This window comes from Cololabis saira, chromosome 4 (assembly GCF_033807715.1).
Source record: "Cololabis saira isolate AMF1-May2022 chromosome 4, fColSai1.1, whole genome shotgun sequence".
In the NCBI taxonomy this organism is placed as follows: domain Eukaryota; kingdom Metazoa; phylum Chordata; class Actinopteri; order Beloniformes; family Belonidae; genus Cololabis; species Cololabis saira.
Window position 1 is genome coordinate 15805353 of NC_084590.1, and position 18870 is coordinate 15824222.

At 39.3% G+C, this 18870-nt stretch overlaps 1 protein-coding gene across 1 annotated transcript in view; it reads left to right on the forward strand.

Annotated features, from left to right (window-relative positions):
- Positions 1 to 7707: 7707 nt before the first annotated feature.
- The window catches only part of pcsk7 (proprotein convertase subtilisin/kexin type 7), a 31674-nt gene continuing 20511 nt past the window's right edge, over positions 7708 to 18870 (forward strand). Inside the window, exons 1-10 of the mRNA XM_061718976.1 lie at positions 7708 to 7822; positions 9525 to 9832; positions 10446 to 10688; positions 12316 to 12450; positions 13638 to 13803; positions 13922 to 14012; positions 14538 to 14592; positions 14765 to 14903; positions 14995 to 15095; positions 18586 to 18753. Coding sequence (XP_061574960.1) covers positions 9584 to 9832; positions 10446 to 10688; positions 12316 to 12450; positions 13638 to 13803; positions 13922 to 14012; positions 14538 to 14592; positions 14765 to 14903; positions 14995 to 15095; positions 18586 to 18753 — 1347 coding nt within the window. The 5' untranslated portion in view covers positions 7708 to 7822; positions 9525 to 9583. The remainder of the gene's footprint in view (positions 7823 to 9524; positions 9833 to 10445; positions 10689 to 12315; positions 12451 to 13637; positions 13804 to 13921; positions 14013 to 14537; positions 14593 to 14764; positions 14904 to 14994; positions 15096 to 18585; positions 18754 to 18870) is intronic.

Genomic DNA, 18870 nt, shown 5'->3' on the forward strand with positions numbered 1-18870 from the left:
CAAGGATGGGGTGAGGGTCACCACTTTGTCCACAACTGCGTGAGAAAATAGGTGAACAGTTTAAGAACAACATTTCTCAAAGCAAAATTGCAAGGAATTTAGGGATCTCAGAGTCAGTCATTTTTATTGTCCCTCGAGGGGAAATTCATTTAGCAGTATGGGAAACAGTCATCATACAAAGACAGACATACAAATAAGAACAATTAAAACATTAAAACATGACATAGTAACCATAATAAATGAGTAAAAGCAGAAGTGCTTACAGCAGTGCAGGCAGAATGATAAAAATATATTAAAAATATTAAAATTTATGTGAATTGATCATTTTAACATCGGTTGGTATAAAAGACAATGTATACCTATTGCTATTGGCCTTGGGAAGCCTATAGCGCCGCCCAGAAGGGAGAAGGACAAACTCTTCTGACAGAGGGTGACCAGGACTGGCCAAGATGTCTTGTGCCTTATTCAGGACTCGACCTTCGTAGATGTCAGTCAGAGAGAGCTGCTGAGTGCCAATGATTTTACTGGCTGCTCTGACAATGTCCTGCATCCTCTTTTTGTTCTGCACTGTCAAGTTGCCATACCACAATACAATACAGAAAGTTAAAATTGATTCAATAAAAGACGTATAAAATAACACCATTAGTGTTTTCTCCACATTAAAAGTGTTCAATCTGCGCAGAAAATAAAGTCTTTGCAGGCCCTTTTTGCAAATGGCAGATGTATTGAGGTCATACCTCAGGTCCTTATCAATGATAGTGCCCAGATATTTATAACTCTCCACTGTTTCCACCTGTGGGACCTGGATGGTAATGGGAGGATTTGGGAGAGAAGTACATCTCCTCTTTAAGTCTATTTGCTTGTCTTTAGTTTTAAGGACATTTAACTTAAGAAAGTGGTTATCACACCACTTTACAAAGTCCGTTAGAGCCGGTCCATGGCTGAGCTCACCATCCTGGAGAAGACTGATTAGCACTGTATCCTCAGCGAACTTCAAAAGATGCCTGTCTTTATGATGGCTCCTGCAATCATTGGTATACAGGATGTACAGTAGAGGGGACAGGACGCACCCCTGTGGTGAGCCTGTGGAAGACAGCTTCCTCCGGGAAAGGGCTCCATTTGCTCTGACTGCCTGAGGCCGACAAGTTAGGAAATCCAACACCCATTTCACGAATCCAGCATCAAGATTAAAATCCAACAGTAGTTTGTCAGCCAAAATATGTGGCTGTATTGTGTTAAAAGCTGACGAAAGGTCTACAAATAATAGCCTTGCATGGGTTTTTTTGCCCTCCAGGTGCTTGTGCAAGTAATTGAGCAGAGTTACGGTAGCGTCATCAACTCCTCTTCTGGCCCTATATGCAAATTGCATTGGGTCGAGCTGGCTCTGGACCTTCTCCGTCAGATCCTGTTTAACCAGCCGTTCAAAAACCTTCATAACCAATGAAGTCAAGGCCACAGGCCTTAGGTCGTTGAGCTCTTTGGGAGCCTTGGTCTTAGCCACAGGTACCACAATTGACTCCTTCCATAACTTTGGAACCTTGTACTGGGTCAGAGACAAGTTAAAAAGATCAGCAAAGATATCACATAGCTGTTCTGCACAGACTTTCAAGAGTTTGCCTGTGATCATATCAGGCCCAGGACTTTTCCTAGGATTACATTTAAGGAACATGGACGTGACAGAAGAAGCACTAACAGTTTAAGAACAACATTTCTCAAAGCAAAATTGCAAGGAATTTAGGGATTTCAACATCTACGGTCCATAATATCATCAAAAGGTTCAGAGAATCTGGTGAAATCACTGCACGTAAGCGCCACGGCCGGAAACCAAGACTGAATGACCGTGACCTTTGATCTCTCAGATGGCACTGCCTTAAAAACCGACATGAGTGTGTAAAGGATATCACCAAATGGGCTCAGGAAAACTTCAGAAAACCACTGTCAGTAAATACAGTTCGTCACTACATCAGTAAGTGTGGGTTAAAACTCTACCATGCAAAGCAAAAGCCGTTTATGAACAACATCCAGAAACGCCACCGGGTTATCTGGGCCCGAGCTCATGTAAAATGGACTGATGCACAATGGAAAAGTGTTTTGTGGTCTGATGAGTCCACTTTTCAAATTGTTTTTGGAAACACTGGACGTCGTGTCCTCCGGACCAAAGAGGAAGCGGACCATCCGGACTGTTATCAACACAAAGTTCAAAAGCAGCATCTGTGATGGTATGGGGGTGCATTAGTTCCCATGGCATGGGTGACTTACTGTACATTTCTGTCAAGGCAACATAAATGCTGAAAAGTACATACAGATTTTGGAGCAACATATCCTGCCATCCAAGCGAAGTCTTTTTCATGGACGCCGCTGCTTATTTCAGCAAGACAATGCAAAGCCACATTCTGCACGTGTTACAACAGCGTGGCTTGGAAGTAAAAGAGTCCATGTTCTCCCCTGGCCCGCTTGCAGTCCAGACCTGTCTCCCATTGAAAATGTGTGGCGCATTATGAAGCGTAAAATACGACAGAGAAGACCCCGGACTGTTGAACAACTGAAACGGTTCATCAAGCAAGAATGGGAAAGAATTCCACATGAGAAGCTAAGAGAATTAGTCTCCTCTCTTCCAAAATGTTTATTGAGTGTTATTAAAAGGAAAGGTGATGTAATGAAGTGGTAAACATGCCCTTTCCCAACTTCTACTTCACGTGTTGCAGCCATGAAATTCTAAGTTAATTATTATTTGAAAAATAAAATAAAGTTTGAGTTTCAGCATTAAATATGTTGTCTTTGTAGTTTATTTAATTGAATATGGGTTGAAAAGGATTGTCAAATCATTGTATTTTGTTTTTATTTACATTTTACACAATTTCCCAACTTCAACCAAATCCGGTTTGTAGAATTTCTTGAGATTAGGGCATGATGTGTGCTTTTTAAAATCTTTGTCTACTTCAAATTGTCAGACAGGTTAAGTGATTTCTTAATGATTTCACAGGGGGGGGGGGGGGGTATTTAATCTTTGTCTGATATCAACATTTACTTAGTGACCTAAAATGTGGAAGTGTGACAAAAAAGCAAAAATAAAAGAACAGAAATCTGTAAGGGGCAAATGATTTTTCACAGCACTGAATCTTAATATGAAACATATCCATGCATCCATCCATTTTCTATACCGTTTAATCCCATGCAGGGTCACCAGGGTCTGCTGGAGCCTATCCCGGCATATTAGAGTCGAGAAGCAGGGGTTCACCCTGGACAGGTCCCTCGTCTCATCTACAGTGCCTTGTATTCACTCCCCTTCGCTTTTTACATATTTTGTTTCATTACAGCCTTTAGTTCAATGTTTTTTTCATCTGAATTTCCTGTGATGGATCAGAACACAATAGTCTAAATTGGTGAAGTGAAATGAGAAAAATATGTACATAAAGCTATTTTTTTTAAATAAAAAACTGAAAATTGGTGCAACCGATTTACTTCAGAAGTCAGATATTTAGTGAAATGATGTCCACCGGTGTGCAATCTAAGTATCACATAATCTGTCAGTACATATACACACACACCTTATTTGAAAGTCTCCACAGGCTGCAACAAGCAAGAGGCACCACTAACCAAACACTGCCATGGCGACCAAGAAACTCTCCAAACAAGCGAGGGACGAAGTTGTTGAGAAGTACAAGTCAGGATTAGGTTACAAAAAAATATGCAAATATTTGATGATCCTCAGGAGCACCATCAAATCTATCATAACCAAGTGGAAAGAACATGGCACAACAGCAAACCTGCCAAGAGACGGCCGCCCACCATTACTCATGGACCGGGTAAGGAGGGCATTAATCAGAGAGGCGGGACAGAGACCTAAGGTAACCCTGGAGGAGCTGCAGAGATCCTCAGCAAAGACTGGAGTATCTGTACATAGGAAGACAATAAGCCGTGTTGGGTTTTATGGCAGAGTGGCCAGAAGAAAGCCATTACTTTCAGCAAAAAAACAAAATAGCATGTTTTGAGTTTGCAAAAAGGCATCTGGGACACTCCCAAAATGTATGGAGGAATGTGCTCTGGTCTGATGAGACCAACATTTTCGACCATCAATGAAAACGCTATGTTTGGTGTAAACCCAACACATCACCCAAAGAACACCATCCCCACAGTGAAACATGGTGGTGGCAGCATCATGCTGTGGGAATGTTTCTGCAGCTGGGACTGGAAAACTGGTCAGGGTTGAGGGAAAGATGGATGGTGCTAAATACAGGGATATTCTTGAGCAAAACCTGTACCACTCTGTGCGTGATTTGAGGCTGGGATGGAGGTTCAGCTTCCTGCAGGACACTGACCCCAAACACACTGCTAAAGCAACATTTAAGTTTTTTAGGGGGAATATGTAAATGTGTTGGAATGGCATAGTCAAAGCCCAGACCTCAATCCGATAGAAAATCTTTGGACAGACGTAAAGATTGCTGTTCACAAGCGCAAACCGTCCAACTTGAAGGAGTTGGAGCAGTGTTGCAAGGAGGAATGGGCAGAAATCCCAGTGGTAAGATGTGGCGAGCTTATAGAGACTTAACCAAAGCGACTTGGAGCTGTGGTTGCTGTAAAAGATCTACAAAGTGTTGACTTTAGGGGGGTGAATACATATGCACATGCCAATTTTCAGTTTTTTATTTCTAAAAAATAGCTTTATGTATATTTTTAATTTATGTTTTTCTCATTTCCATTTAACCAACTTAGACTATTGTGTTCGGAACCATCAAATAAAATTCAGATTAAAAAAACACTGAACTAAAATGTGTAATGAAACAAAATACGTAAAAAGCGAAGGGAGGTGAATACTTTTGCAAGGCACTGTAGATGTCCACAAAGCCTTATAAAGAAATGATTAACTTCAATCCAATAAATGCTGGATGTTTGTCTTGTTGTAATAGTTGCTTGGGGGTCATATTCTGTCTCTCTGGAAAGCGCCTAGAGACAACTTATATTGTAATCGACGTTATATAAATAAAACTAAGTTGAAAAATGAATTGAATAGTTTTTAGACACGGACCAGATAGGTACGGTAAATGAAACAAGAACACAGGATATGTTATGCACAGCTGCACAAGGTTCTAGTCCACCATGTTGCTTTTCTATTATGCTTAACATAGTCATGATAGGTGTGCAGAAGTACTGTTGTAGCTGTATTAAAATTTATATATATATATATATATATATATATATATATATATATATATATATATATATATATATATATATATATATATATATATATATATATATCATATTCTTTCATTCATATTCATCCTCTTAATATCTGTCTTATTCATATTTGCCTTTTATTAGTTGTTGAAAACTTTTATAAATCAAGAAAGAATATGAATATATATATATATATATATATATATATATATATATATATATATATATATATATATATATATATATATATACATACATATATATATATATATATATATATATATATATATATATATATATATATATATATATATATCAGAATTACGTGTCAAAGATAAATGTCCAATATTGCACCATGATAGATTACTCATGCTAAAGCTTGAATCACAAAGGTTTCCATGAACTGTTCAACTTGCCTCAAGGACATAAAGCCTTGGATGACCTGTCATTTTTTATTACTAAACTCAAACAAGACTGAAATCATTGTGGTCGGCCCAGAACACCATAGAAAGGAATTTTTGAGTAATGTCTACTCTGGATGGCTTTACTCTGCACATTTCAAGAACTGCCTATTTCCATTTACGTAATATTGCCAAAATCAGACCAATCTGTCACAGAAAGATGCTGAAAAAATAGTACATGCATTTGTCACCTCAAGGTTGGATTGTAACTCCTTGTTATTAGGCCGTACCAGCAAGACGCTAAAGTCTCTCCAGCAGGTTCAGAATGCTGCCACTCGTGTACTAACAAGAACTGGGAAAAGAGACCAATATCACCGCAATATTAGCCTCCTTACACTGGCTCCCTGTAAAAGTCAGAATAGAGTTTAAAGTCCTCCTCCTCAACTATAAAGTCCTGAATGGTCAGGCTCCATCCTACCTCAAAGAACTCATAGTTCCCTACTATCCTGCTGGATCACCGCATTCACAGAATGCAAGATTACTTGTGATTCCTACAGTCTCCAAGAGCAGAAATGGAGGCAGAACCTTCAAATTTCAGGCCCCTAACCTCTGGAATAATCTTCTAGTCTTGGTCCGAAAGACGGACACACTCTCTGCCTTTAAGAGTAGGCTTAAAACCTTCCTCTACGAAAAATCCTACGCTTAGAGTCAGCTAGCTACTGTGTTTTTTGGATGTTTTGCTGTTCTTCAGTTTTCTCCGATGCTGATGTTTTCTGATGCTTGTGTTTTATTTTATGATGTGTGATATCTGATCACTTTTATCAATGATGCTGATCTTTTTCTGATACAGATTCAGATTCAGATTCAGATTCAGAAAAACTTTATTTATCCCGAGGGGCAATTGCAAAAACAACTAAGCAGCATGACGTTGAAAGTACAGAATAAATGCAGATAAATAACGCATGTATCGTATGTACAAAATATATCAAATATAAAAATATCTAAAAATGTAAAATAGAGTGACTGTAGTGGTAAGTGTCAACATACTTATGTTTTTTTTTTTTTTTTTTTTTATTTTCTTTATTATTCTTATCCTCACATTTTACATTACACAGCTGGTGTACAATTGGTTTACAATTATTGTCAGGAAGAAAGAGAAACATCAGCATGTCAAAACATAGCTGTTGCCCTATAGTTGTGTAATGTTGAAAGAAAAAAAAACCTACGTACATTTATATTTTTTAAGGAAAAACAAACAAACAGAACTAAAGACAAACAAAAAAAAAAGGAACAATGATAAATCAAAACAGGATGTATGGGCTTGTAACAGCGACTACATTCAGTTGTAGGGAGACCAAACTACAATATTATAAGGGTTTGGCTACACACACACACATAAAATTATGTACGTATAAAAGTTAAAACGCATAAAACCTAGCAGTCCTTCAAACCAACAGGGAAATGACCGAGAAAGCAAGTGGGTGGAGACAAGTAGGCTACATACTTACAGGACTGTTTCAGAAAATTAGAATATTGTGATTTTCTGTAATGCAATTACAAAAACAAAAATGTCATACATTCTGGATTCATTACAAATCAACTGAAATATTGCTTACTTAAGAAAAATCAAATATCCTATCTCAAAAAAATAGAATATTCTGGGAATCTTAATCTTAAACTGTAAGCCATAATCAGCAATATTAAAATAATAAAAGGCTTGCAATATTTCAGTTGATTTGTAATGAATCCAGAATGTATGACATTTTTGTTTTTTTAATTGCATTACAGAAAATAAAGAACTTTATCACAATATTCTAATTTTCTGAGACAGTCCTGTATGTTTTTATACATGATTTTATTATGTATTATATCTAATCACTTTTGTGATTTTGTGTTGTGAAGCGTCATGAGATGGCCTTATTATATAATATAATATTTGACGCTATACAAATACATTGAATTGAATTGAATCGAACTGGATGATATCAGCCCTGATCACAGGCCCCTCCCATTCCCCGTGGCACCAACCAATCAGCTTGCCCCGCGGTGATCCCTCCACCAATCACAGCTCAGCGTGAGTTTACCTGTCTCAACAATGGCTGCGCATGACGTATGCGCGTGAACGGTGTGACGTAGCGCGTCAGGCAGAGCACTCGCGTGTTACGGAAACGGGATGACGAGCTCAGTGATATCTCTCAAAATATGAATTAACACACGAGCAGAGACGCAGCCGGGGGGAAAAAGTAAGGCACACCTGTATCGCAGCACTGTATTGATTGATCGATATGGTTTGATAAACGAACAGCCGTTAAAACCGATAAAAACAAGAGCTTCAAACCTGTTAAACAACATGAGTCTCGCTTCAGGCGGCAGGGCTGTTTTCCTCTGTATTACTACTTACTGTTTAAGTCACTAAAACAGCGAGTGCGATTGTTGATATTATTGAATATGGCTTGTGTTCACACAGTTTTGGAGAAGCAGTTAATGTATCGGCAGAAGCTGTGGGACTGTCAGTGGAGCAGCTAGCCTAGGAGCTAAATACAAACTAAACACCAGCCCACACTGCTGTCTGCAGAAACAACCACACACTTTCATTCAGTTAGCCTGATCCAAGCAGGATTGTTGGTGACATTATGATTTAATAACGTGGTCACAGGACTGATGTACTTGCAGGGGCACCGATAAGGGATCTGGTCTTTTGCTCTGTTTAGCTTTTACAACATTGCTTTTGTCCATTGAGCCTTGGGAGTTTGGGATATGCCACAAAAAGAGACAGCAGTATTGATTGCATTAGTGTTTTTTATGTGGTGTTAAATTGACATTTTTGCACCTACACCCTCCAGTGTACCAAAACTGATTGATTGATTGATTGATTTGAAGAATTTATTAGGAGAATTGCATAGGATCAGGTACAGTTTCATGACAGTACAGATTCGCTGATACAAAGTCAACTAAAAGGCATTATTCCAAGAAAGCATTACACTTGTTTACATTGGAGACCTTTTTTAAACTCATATAACATTGAATGACATACAGGTAAGAAGCAGTACTTTGTAGTAGATTGTAAAAAAAAAAGAAAAGGGGGGAATTACTGTTATTTTGCACCGAGAGAGACTAAAAAGGTGATGAGACAAATAGAATAAGCTAGGTAATACAAAACAAAAGCAGAAAACAAAACAAAAAACAAAAAACAAGAAACAATAATCAGAAGGAAACAGCAGGATGTGCAGTAGAGGCTTTGATTATTCCCAATTACGAGTAGCAGCCTCCTGTAGGTGGCTTTTTAGGGCAGACTTGAAGGAGATTACCATGCAAAAGAGTGAATAAATGTGATTAAATCAGTGTTATTGGTCATCTGTGGCTCAAAACCCATTGAAATTTAACTCAGGCAAAGTGGAAATGTGTCATGTGGTTAGAAAAATCCATCTGCAGTTAGATCAGAAGGTGCACAAAGTGCCAATGATGTTTAATAGACCTGTAAGAGTCGCCTATATACTTTTTTTAATTAAAAAAGGAAATAATTACTCTGAAATTCATGGCATAAGATGTAACACAGACATCATTCAATAAAATAGAAACAGTGGCAAGTCGTTTTTTCCAAAGCAAGAGTGACTGATCATGGCATGTGTAATCCACACATTCGCATGCATCATTAGAATTGTGTATTTTTCATTACATGAGTTGTTAAAAACTCACTGTCACACAAGTATTGTCCATATTTTAACAGGACTGCCATAATTGTCCCTGTTTAGTTGTTTTTCTCTTCTAATGTTAATGACATTGCATTCACATGTGAAACCCAGTTTTAATTAGTGTTAATCAGACCTACCTCATCCAGTGTGATGCTCTTGTTTTGATAAGCTGCTGCCGAATGCAGCACACAGATGAAAAGCAACCAGCCGCTCATTCTCACTCTTCTTGTCTCTGTCTTTGTCTTCCCTCCAGATTGCTGTTCAGATGAAGAGGGCTCGCCTGGCCGACCTGCTGTGTCACCCGTCTTTGCCATGGCAACACGCTATTTCCCAACATTTCTCTTTCTAATTTTTTTGTCGTCTTTAGCCCTCTTGCTGCTCACACTTCTGCCTACTGTCACTCCTACTCTCCCAATTGCATCCTCATCAGACGCCTTGCCTTGGCTGTCGCCCTCCTGCGATCCGGGCCAGTCCTGGGCGGTTCGGCTTCACAGTGGTTCTCATCATGAGGACGAGGATGAGATGGAGAGCTCTGTGCATCTGGACGTGATCGCCAACAGGGTACAGTCATTCATTTATTCCCTCTTCGATAGGCCTAAGAGTTTTTTATTTCCCAAATTTCTATTGAAATGATAGCAGTACTTGCAAATGTCATGCTGTTACAGGCCAATGTGGATGTTTAAAAAAAAAAAAACAATTTTCCGTTATTTTGTTTGCCTTAATGGAGTATTAGAACTTTAATTTATGGTACACTTTTCTCATGAGGTGGAACATCTTTTTGTTTTCCTTTTCTAAAACTCTGGGAGTCTTGAACAAATTTGGAAAAATGGAAGTAAAATCTAATAAAAAGGGCCACCACCTTTAATTACTTGGCAGCTATGGATTTGATATTTTTGGTATTGCCTTTTGTTTTGATGTGTATATACAGTATTTTTATGCCACTCAGACCTTTATTCAGAATATGATTTTTGTGTTTGACTTATGTTTGATGCACCTTATTTGTTTTCTCTTCCTGATAGATACAAGCTTTAATCTGGAGTGAGAAATGTGAAATGGAAATTTCTTTCAATATAATTTAAAAGCTGCTTGTCAGAAGAAAAAAAAAATCTAAAACCAATTAAGCCAAACATTCTCATTTAATTTGCAGACATCACAAGTGTTATTTTCTTCACAGGTAGCAGAGCAGGCCGGGCTGCAGAACCAGGGACAGATTGGCCAGCTGGAAGGCCATTACTTGCTGTGTTCTGTAAAGCGTGATGCTGGATCAGAGGGGGGCGTGTGGAGAAGAGGTGTCCGACCTGGGGATGTTCTAGAAGGCCACCCTCATGTCCTGTGGTACTCCAAGGAGAGAGTGCTCAGTCGCTCAAAGAGATCAATGGCTTTCAATGACCCTAACTACCCTAAACAGTGGCATTTGGTGAGGACGCATACACACTCCACAATACTTTTGAGGTCAAATTCTGATTTAGTGTTTAATAGTTGGCTCCACAGAACTGGTTAAATTTCCCTCAGCTACAGAGCTATCGTGGAGTTGGATAATTGTACACTGACTCTGTCAAACAGGTTTTCACTTTTTTAGCTTGCTTTGCCTGACTAGTTTAATATTGCCATTAAACTGACCCATTTCTTTTTATTATGATAATATACATTGAATGCAATGGAATTGATTTGCTACAAGTTATTTAAAGGAGTCCAAGACTTGACCCGATTAAAGGGGCTACTGATTAAAAGATCTATTACTATTACAACCAGCTTTCACCTGTTGCAAACAGCTTTCCTCTAACTGTATTAATACTGTTACGACAGGTGCTTCAAAACACCTGCTGTTACTATTAAAATAAGGTGGAGCAGGATATCCCTCTAATAAAAACAAGATATAGATGAAAGTAAAAGTAATCAAGCTCAGTCCTGACCTACTTGAAGCATCCCCAGTGTTAATCAAACACACAGTTGTGTTTTATTCTGTTATACAAAGTGCTGTGATGGAAATCATTGTGAGCTGGCTTGCAAGATGCATCTGAGTCATGTTAAGGAAACTCAAGAGACCCAAAGAATGTGGGAAAAAGTTGAAGTTTTTACTGACTCTATTTCTACGGAGTGTGAAGAATGTCTGTCTGTAATGTATGATAGTGTACACTGGGTGTAGGATTGTACAAGTGCATTGTCCTACGTGGTCGCTTTAAACACACAAAACAGTGTCACTGTAGCAGTTGCACGTCTTATCTTGAAGTTTGTTTTTTCCATATCTACAGTGATTCTCAAAACATATTTAGTGTAGAGAAGTTCTGACTCTCCATTCTCATGTTAATGAGCTTCTTAACTGCTGCGCTGAATCCACGGAAGCAGTGCCAGAACCACTTTCTAAACAGGGACATCATTTTGTTTATCGTTTTGTCTAAATTGTGAATAAGTAATGTGTGATTAATGTTCTGTGTCACGTTGTGTCCTCATGTACTGTCCTGTGTCCTGTAATTGTCCTTTGTGTACTGTTTTTATGATTATGACTAATGTAAAGCGCGACTTTGAGTGCCTTGAAAAGCGCTATACAAATAAAATGTATTATTATTATTATAAGATACAGATGCAGTGCCTTTTTAAGCTAAAATTTCAACTATGGAAGGATATGGACTCTGACAAGCAGTTCTACTCAAGCTGCATTCAATTCACATGTTAAAATAATGTGCACACTGCTAAATTGTGCTTTCTGCAAGCAGGAGCTGATCCTTGATGTAATTCTGTTTGGATGATTCGAATGGATCGTTTTCTTTTCCTATTTCTTCACAAGCTTTAAGCTCAAAGTTTCTCCTGCTGTGTCCACAAAAACATCAACCGCTCAAAGTGCATTTCAAGGTTACTGCCTTGTATTGATCTTGTCACCGATTTCTGTAACCCTGCTCAAACAAACACCTGCTCTGCTCGCAACACCTCCTGACCTTTCCTTCACAGTACGCTCTATTGTTTTAGTTAAAGCTGGACTTCTACCCTTTCCTCATCATTGCATCCCATCTAACGCATTATTGTTTTTCCTCCTCCTGTTCTCACAGCATAACGATATGAATATGGGCATGGATATCAACGTGACGGGAGTGTGGGAGCGCAACATTACTGGCCAGGGGGTCACGGTGGTGGTCGTAGATGACGGGGTGGAACACACCCACCAGGACATCCACCTCAACTATGTGAGTCAAAACAGTGAAAACAACTATATGGATAAATAATCAGCTGTTGTGAATCCTCTTTTGGTTTTGCTGGCATGGCTTGATATTAGGAAGAATACAGAGCCTGATAATGAAAGAGGGGAAGTTGGGCGGAGATATGAGACTGTGTTTAGTTTGTCAAATCTGTCAACGGGTCATTTTACGAGTTGTTTTTCCCCCCCGTGAGCTGAGCAGCGCCTTTTGCTGAAGTTTTAAAGTGAAAAGGATGTGACTCACAGGAAAGATGAAGCATGCTTTTTTTTTTTCTTTTTTTTTTAAACATCACTACACTGGCTTCCAGTTTAAATTAGATAGAGTTTAAATCTTACTGCTGGTCTACAAAGACCTGAATGGTCTTGGACCAAAATACATGGTTGATCTGTTAGTTCCTATGAAGCTCCCAGACCCCTGAGGTTCATCTGGATCTGGTTTGTTGTGGTTCCCAAGAACCAGAACCAAGCAAGGTGAGGCAGAGTTCAGTTATTCTGCTCCTCACCGGTGGAACAAACTTCCTGTAGACCTGAGGTCTGCTCCACCTGTAGATCCTTTAAATCAGGGTTAAAAACATTACTGTTTACTGAAGTGTACTCTTAAATTAAATACTTACCTGCTGGACTCTACTGCCCTTACCTTTTAACAACTTGTGCTTTTTATTATTTCATTCATTTTCATTTCATTTTATTCTTTATTTCATTCAAAAAACAAAACAATTTAATACAAACACAAATACAAATGTTCCTAACTTATGAATGAAAAGGGAGCAGAAAGAAGAAGAATCTTATCTGATCTGCCCCTTTCACAAATAACATAAATTAATAATAATTAATAATTATTTTACCTCTTTTCTTATCATTTTATTCCATTTTATTTGTAATTTACTGTTTAATTGTGTCTTGCTGATTTTAATGTTGAAGTAAAGCACTTTGAACTACCTTGTGTTGAATTGTGCTATACAAATAAACTTGCCTTGCCTTCGCTTCATCTGTAGACAATTTATTTTTTAAGTCTACGTGTTCAAGCCAGGCAAGTAGAAAGTTGTGGGACAGATTATTTTTAATGGTTTTGTCACCACTGCTGCTATTGTGGTAATATGCAAATCATTTCCAGCTAAACCTGTTTAGAGAAATTAGCCCATGAGCTCATGGGACTGGTTTCATTTCCCTCTTAAGAGTCCTGAGGGCAGTTATGACCTTAACTCCAACGACCCGGACCCCATGCCCCACCCGGACGTCCACGGGGAAAACCATCACGGGACTCGTTGTGCAGGAGAGATCGCGGCCGTTCCCAACAACAGCTTCTGTGCCGTGGGTGTCGCCTATGGCAGTAAAGTTGCAGGTACAGTAGAGGCAACTGCATCCAGTTTCCTGTTTTTCAACCCCTCCCCACAAAACTATGGAGTCCGCGGGGACTAAGTGCAGTAAAAAACAATTTTCACCTGCTGCTTTTTGTGCAGGAATCAGAGTCCTGGATGGGCCGCTGACAGACAGCCTAGAGGCGATAGCCTTCAATAAGCACTACCAAGTAAATGACATCTACAGCTGCAGGTAACAGTTGTACTTAGCTGAGTTTGATCGAGGGGCTTGTCTAGCAATAACATGTCTCTGCAAACTTACCGCAGGGTTTTAAAAAGTATTAAAAAGTGATAAACGAAAATTGCCAAATTTAAGGCCATTAAAAGTGTTAAATTCACTGTCAGAGGTATTATTTTTTTTAAATTGGTATTATTTTTTACCTTTTACATTTTAAGCAGTCTATTTTATTGTCATTCACAAAGTGAAATAAATGTGAAACATCTGGTCAACATCAATGAGTCTATAAATCTGTTCTGTATAGTGTTCTATAGGTCAAAATCTGTATTAATGTTAAAAGGTCCGTGATTAACACTTAATGTTGTGACAGTTTTTAAAACAAATCTGAAGGTAGTGAAAAAGGTATTAAATTGGTATTAAATTTAACATAAGGATTGGTGTATAAACCCTGTACCTGATACTTTTATTAAGCATCATGTTTTAACATGTCATGGTATCAAATGTAACTTTGACCGTGATACTGAATGTTGCATCTCGTAGTTGGGGTCCAGATGACAACGGACACACTGTGGATGGGCCCCATCCGCTGGGGAAGGTAAGAAGTTGGAGCATTCTCCTCATCCTGCAGAGGGCAGTAGTTTGCAGCGTATCAATAACGTGAGAGAAGTCCTGAAGAGGAGCACTGATCCTTTCTCCCCTTCATCCGGCTCTTTAGCTCTATGATTTTTTTTTTTTTAAAGTTATTTTTTCTCTGTTTTTGGTTGCAGGCAGCATTGCAGCACGGCGTGATTGCAGGCAGAAGAGGCTTCGGGAGCATTTTTGTAGTTGCCAGCGGCAACGGAGGTCAATATGATGACAACTGCAACTACGATGGCTACGCCAACTCCATCTACACCATCACAATCGGTAAGATTAGAGAGACTGAGCTATGTGAGCGCCTGTCTCTCAGAGTTCATGTGACGTTCTGGGTGTGGTGACAGATACCTGTTTGTTGCAGGTGCGGTCGATGAGAAGGGGAGGATGCCTTTCTACGCAGAGGAGTGTGCATCCATGCTGGCGGTGACCTTCAGCAGCGGGGGGACCAAGCTCAGGAGCATTGTAGGTCATCTCTTATGAGGATTCAGGATGCTTTCACACTTGATAGTTAAAGTTTTGGTGTGTTTCTCTATCTTTTTTTGTATTATACGTGACACACCCAGATTCCTTGCAGATGTTTGTGTGAAGGCATGAATTAACCAGACTAGCAAGTCATATTTCTTCTGTAGATATGTGATCGTTGCTAAGATTTACACCCTTTCAATATTATCCTTTTAATTGCTGATTGTGGATTGGCTAGAAAGTCATTTGTAGAGAAGGACGTTAGATATGATGCATATTGCGATTTGATTGAAAATTATTCTTAAACAATTTTAAGCAAAACATTTACTGATTTCTGAATCTATTCAAGTCTGTATTGTGCTGAAAAATACGCTTGAAAGCCGAGTAGGGAAATAGAAGTGTATCTAAGATTTTAGAGGTTTTACAGTCAAGAAAAAAAGTACACCCTGTTTAAGTTCCAAGACCTCATGGAAAGAAATATTTAAATTGAAGTGAACACTTAATCAATCCTAGGGAAGATTGTTTTGGGAATATGTGCTGTACTGCACAACATTCTTGAGGGGGGAAAAAAAAGCAATTGGTTGAAAAACTGGTTGGGAGTGTAGCAGGGAAAGTGGCTTAGTTGAAATCTTCTGAGATCATTGTGAATATATTAACATCCTAAGACCTGGCGTACGCATACGCGAACATCACGCATTGTCTTTATCATAATATTTGATTTCTTGATGATACAATAATGGTATCTCTAATAATAATAATAAAAGCACTGGGTCTGTTGAGGTTCATGTTTAGTTTTTAACTTGGCAGCAACTGAGCCTATGCCACGTGCAGTGTTGGTATACTTTTAATAAACACCATGAGCAGAATTAACACCCGCAGGTCAATGTCTGCAGCCCAGGTTTGCTCCGTTACAGTGGCATATCCACGGTTACACCACATCAGCTGTAAAGAAAGCGCCGCCTGCCCGTATGGTCCGAAAGCTCTGGAGTCGAGAATATGCAGCTGCTGGAATGTCTGTGAAACTCGTGCAGTATTCCAGCGGTGTCTATTTCAGTGTTCATTTTATTAGCCAGTGATTTTACATTCCCCCTGGCGATTGAAAGAAGATATATTTTAAACCTCCTCCTCCGTACTCTCTGTTTCGCTCCTGATCAACTGCCTCCAACGTCTAAATAAATGAAGTTACTGCCGCCTCAGATGAGCAACAGCATGTGACTTGGTCCTGTCATAATTTGACAAAGAATAAGGCCAAGTCAGAAGTTTCTTGAAGTTTATAGACATAGCAACTTCTGTAAAATCTCTCTGTGGACTCTGAGGAAGTATAAATCTTGAGTCCTCGTGACAGGCAAGTATGTGTCCTGTTGCACAAGAGTGGCTCTACACTACAAAACACTGTTTTCATCTGGCAGCCGTGGCTGAAAACAGGAGTAAACACCGATTGAATTGACTGGCCTCCTTTTCCCAATATTTGTGTGTCACCATGGTGACACAGTTTGCTCATGGCATGTCATGGCTGGGAAAAGAGGAACTTGGCTAGAACTGGGCCACCAATTAACCGCATACCACAATACACTTACAAGCTAAGTGCTTTCCACACACTGTCTGCCGGTGCACCGTTCTCAGCAAGTGAACATGTTAGCATCTGGAAAAGTTGTAGGAAAAGCAGAAATTCAAGTATTAGTGTTGAGCGTGCTGCTTTCTGATGAGCCAGAGGTTTTTTTTTTTTTTTTTATAGGCTGGGGGATCCATCGCAGATACAAGATATATAAAACTTTTATGAATTTTAATCAAGGAGGTTCAGTGTTTGTAAAATGATCTACTGCGACTGCTGCTAATAGACAAAGTGGACCGTAAAAACACATTTATGAGCTGCAGAAGACTATAGTGGTTCTTGAACACTGTCCCCACAAAGACATCTGGAATGGACTGAGAGAGGATGTGGCAGTAAGCCGGGTGGGGGGCAGAAATTAAAGATGTAGGTGCTAAATGCAGGCTGATTTTCTGGAAATCTACACCAAACGGATCATTTAATTAAAATCATGTGCACTTTTCCATCAACGTGAATGTCAAGATTTACTGGAATTGCAATGGTCAAAGAAATCTAAAAACATATATGGAATCCCCAGTTGACAAAAAACTGAATTTAACCCAAAATAAGTTTTTAAGACCTTTTCCCCTTCTAATTTTTGTACTTCTGCCTGATTCTCTCTCTTAAAACTCGTAAACCTGTACATGGAATCCTCTTTGTTCCGAGGCAAATTTTTACAGTGCTTCTGCACTCCTCTGCCTCCAAGTTGTGCCTCCAAGAATACCTTCTTTTTTTTTTAAAGAAATAAATAATACCACCGGATAGGTGACATTAAAAGAAAGGTCTCTTTTTTTTCTTTTTTTTTCTCTCTCTTCTCTTCACTGGAACAATGCTTGGTCTGTGAATTAAACTGAACGTTTAAGTAATTTCACATGTGCGTCTTTAAATCTTCTAAGGTCCTGATTCAAATATTTGGCAGAGCAAAGAGGCTCTGCCTGCAGAAAGTAGAGCGTGAAGTTCAATGGAAAAAAGGGAGCCACAGCAGAGAAAATGGGTGGTACTGGACCTGCGTCTTTGCACATCTGTTTAACACTGGTTTGCACGCCACCTTTACGTGAATGAATGTATTTCGGGAGGAAATTGAGATCCCTTTTGAAATCTTGATTCATATTTATCAGAAGAATCATAAGTGTTGGGCCTCGAAACCTCTTCATACGTGATGCAGGCTGTAGTTTGTGCACAAAATTTCAGGTTCTTAGTCGAACTCTTTTCCCTTGATACGCGGTCTGATTGTTATGGATGTGCTCTCGTGTTATTTTACACCTTTTTGTATACCGTATTTTCTGGACTATAAGCCGCACCTGTATATAAGACGCATCAGCTCTATTTTAAAAAGAAAACAATAAAAAAAAGATATATAAGTCGCACCCGTATATAAGCCGCATCCACTCTATTTAGAAAAAAAGATATTTCAGCCGCAGGTATTTCTGTTGTTAGATTAGATATTTCCTACATGTACAGAAGGATTTTGAACTGTAAATGATGTACATGTTTGTACCTAAATAGATCTTTCCTAACAGTGTCTTTTAACACGGCAGCAACTTTGCTGATTAAAACGGGACAGAACCAAGAGAAAATAACCGCTATTTATTTATCTGTTTGAAATCTGCTTCTACTTCTATCTGCTAAAGAAGAAGTAGCGTATTCTTCTTTGCATTTATTTTGTCTTAGTTTTTATTCTAATTCCGGTTAGAGCGCCCCGAGCCGTTTAAGAAAAATCCACAGAATAGCCGCACCTTTGTATAAGCCGCATGGTTGAAAACCTATGAAAAAAGTAGCGGCTTATAGTCCAGAAAATACGGTAGTTCACATTTGACCTCCTGCGAGCTTCACTAGCACCTGAGCAATGTTTACTTCTCTGAGCCTTATGTCTGACATGAGTCCATCTCTTTTGCTCTGTAGGTGACATCGGACTGGTCCATGCAGCGAGGGACAGGCTGCACTGAAGGCCACACGGGCACGTCTGCTGCAGCCCCGCTGGCAGCAGGGATGGTGGCCCTCATGCTCCAGGTCCGGCCCTGCCTCAGCTGGAGGGATGTTCAGCACATCATTGCCTTTACAGCCACCAAGGTCAGCCTGGTGATGCATCACTCCTCGACTGTACACAGCACTCTGCTGTTGGATAGTTTTAACAGATACTGTTGAGGAAAAACCTCAGTTTTGTCTCCCTCTGCAAATATGTTGTTA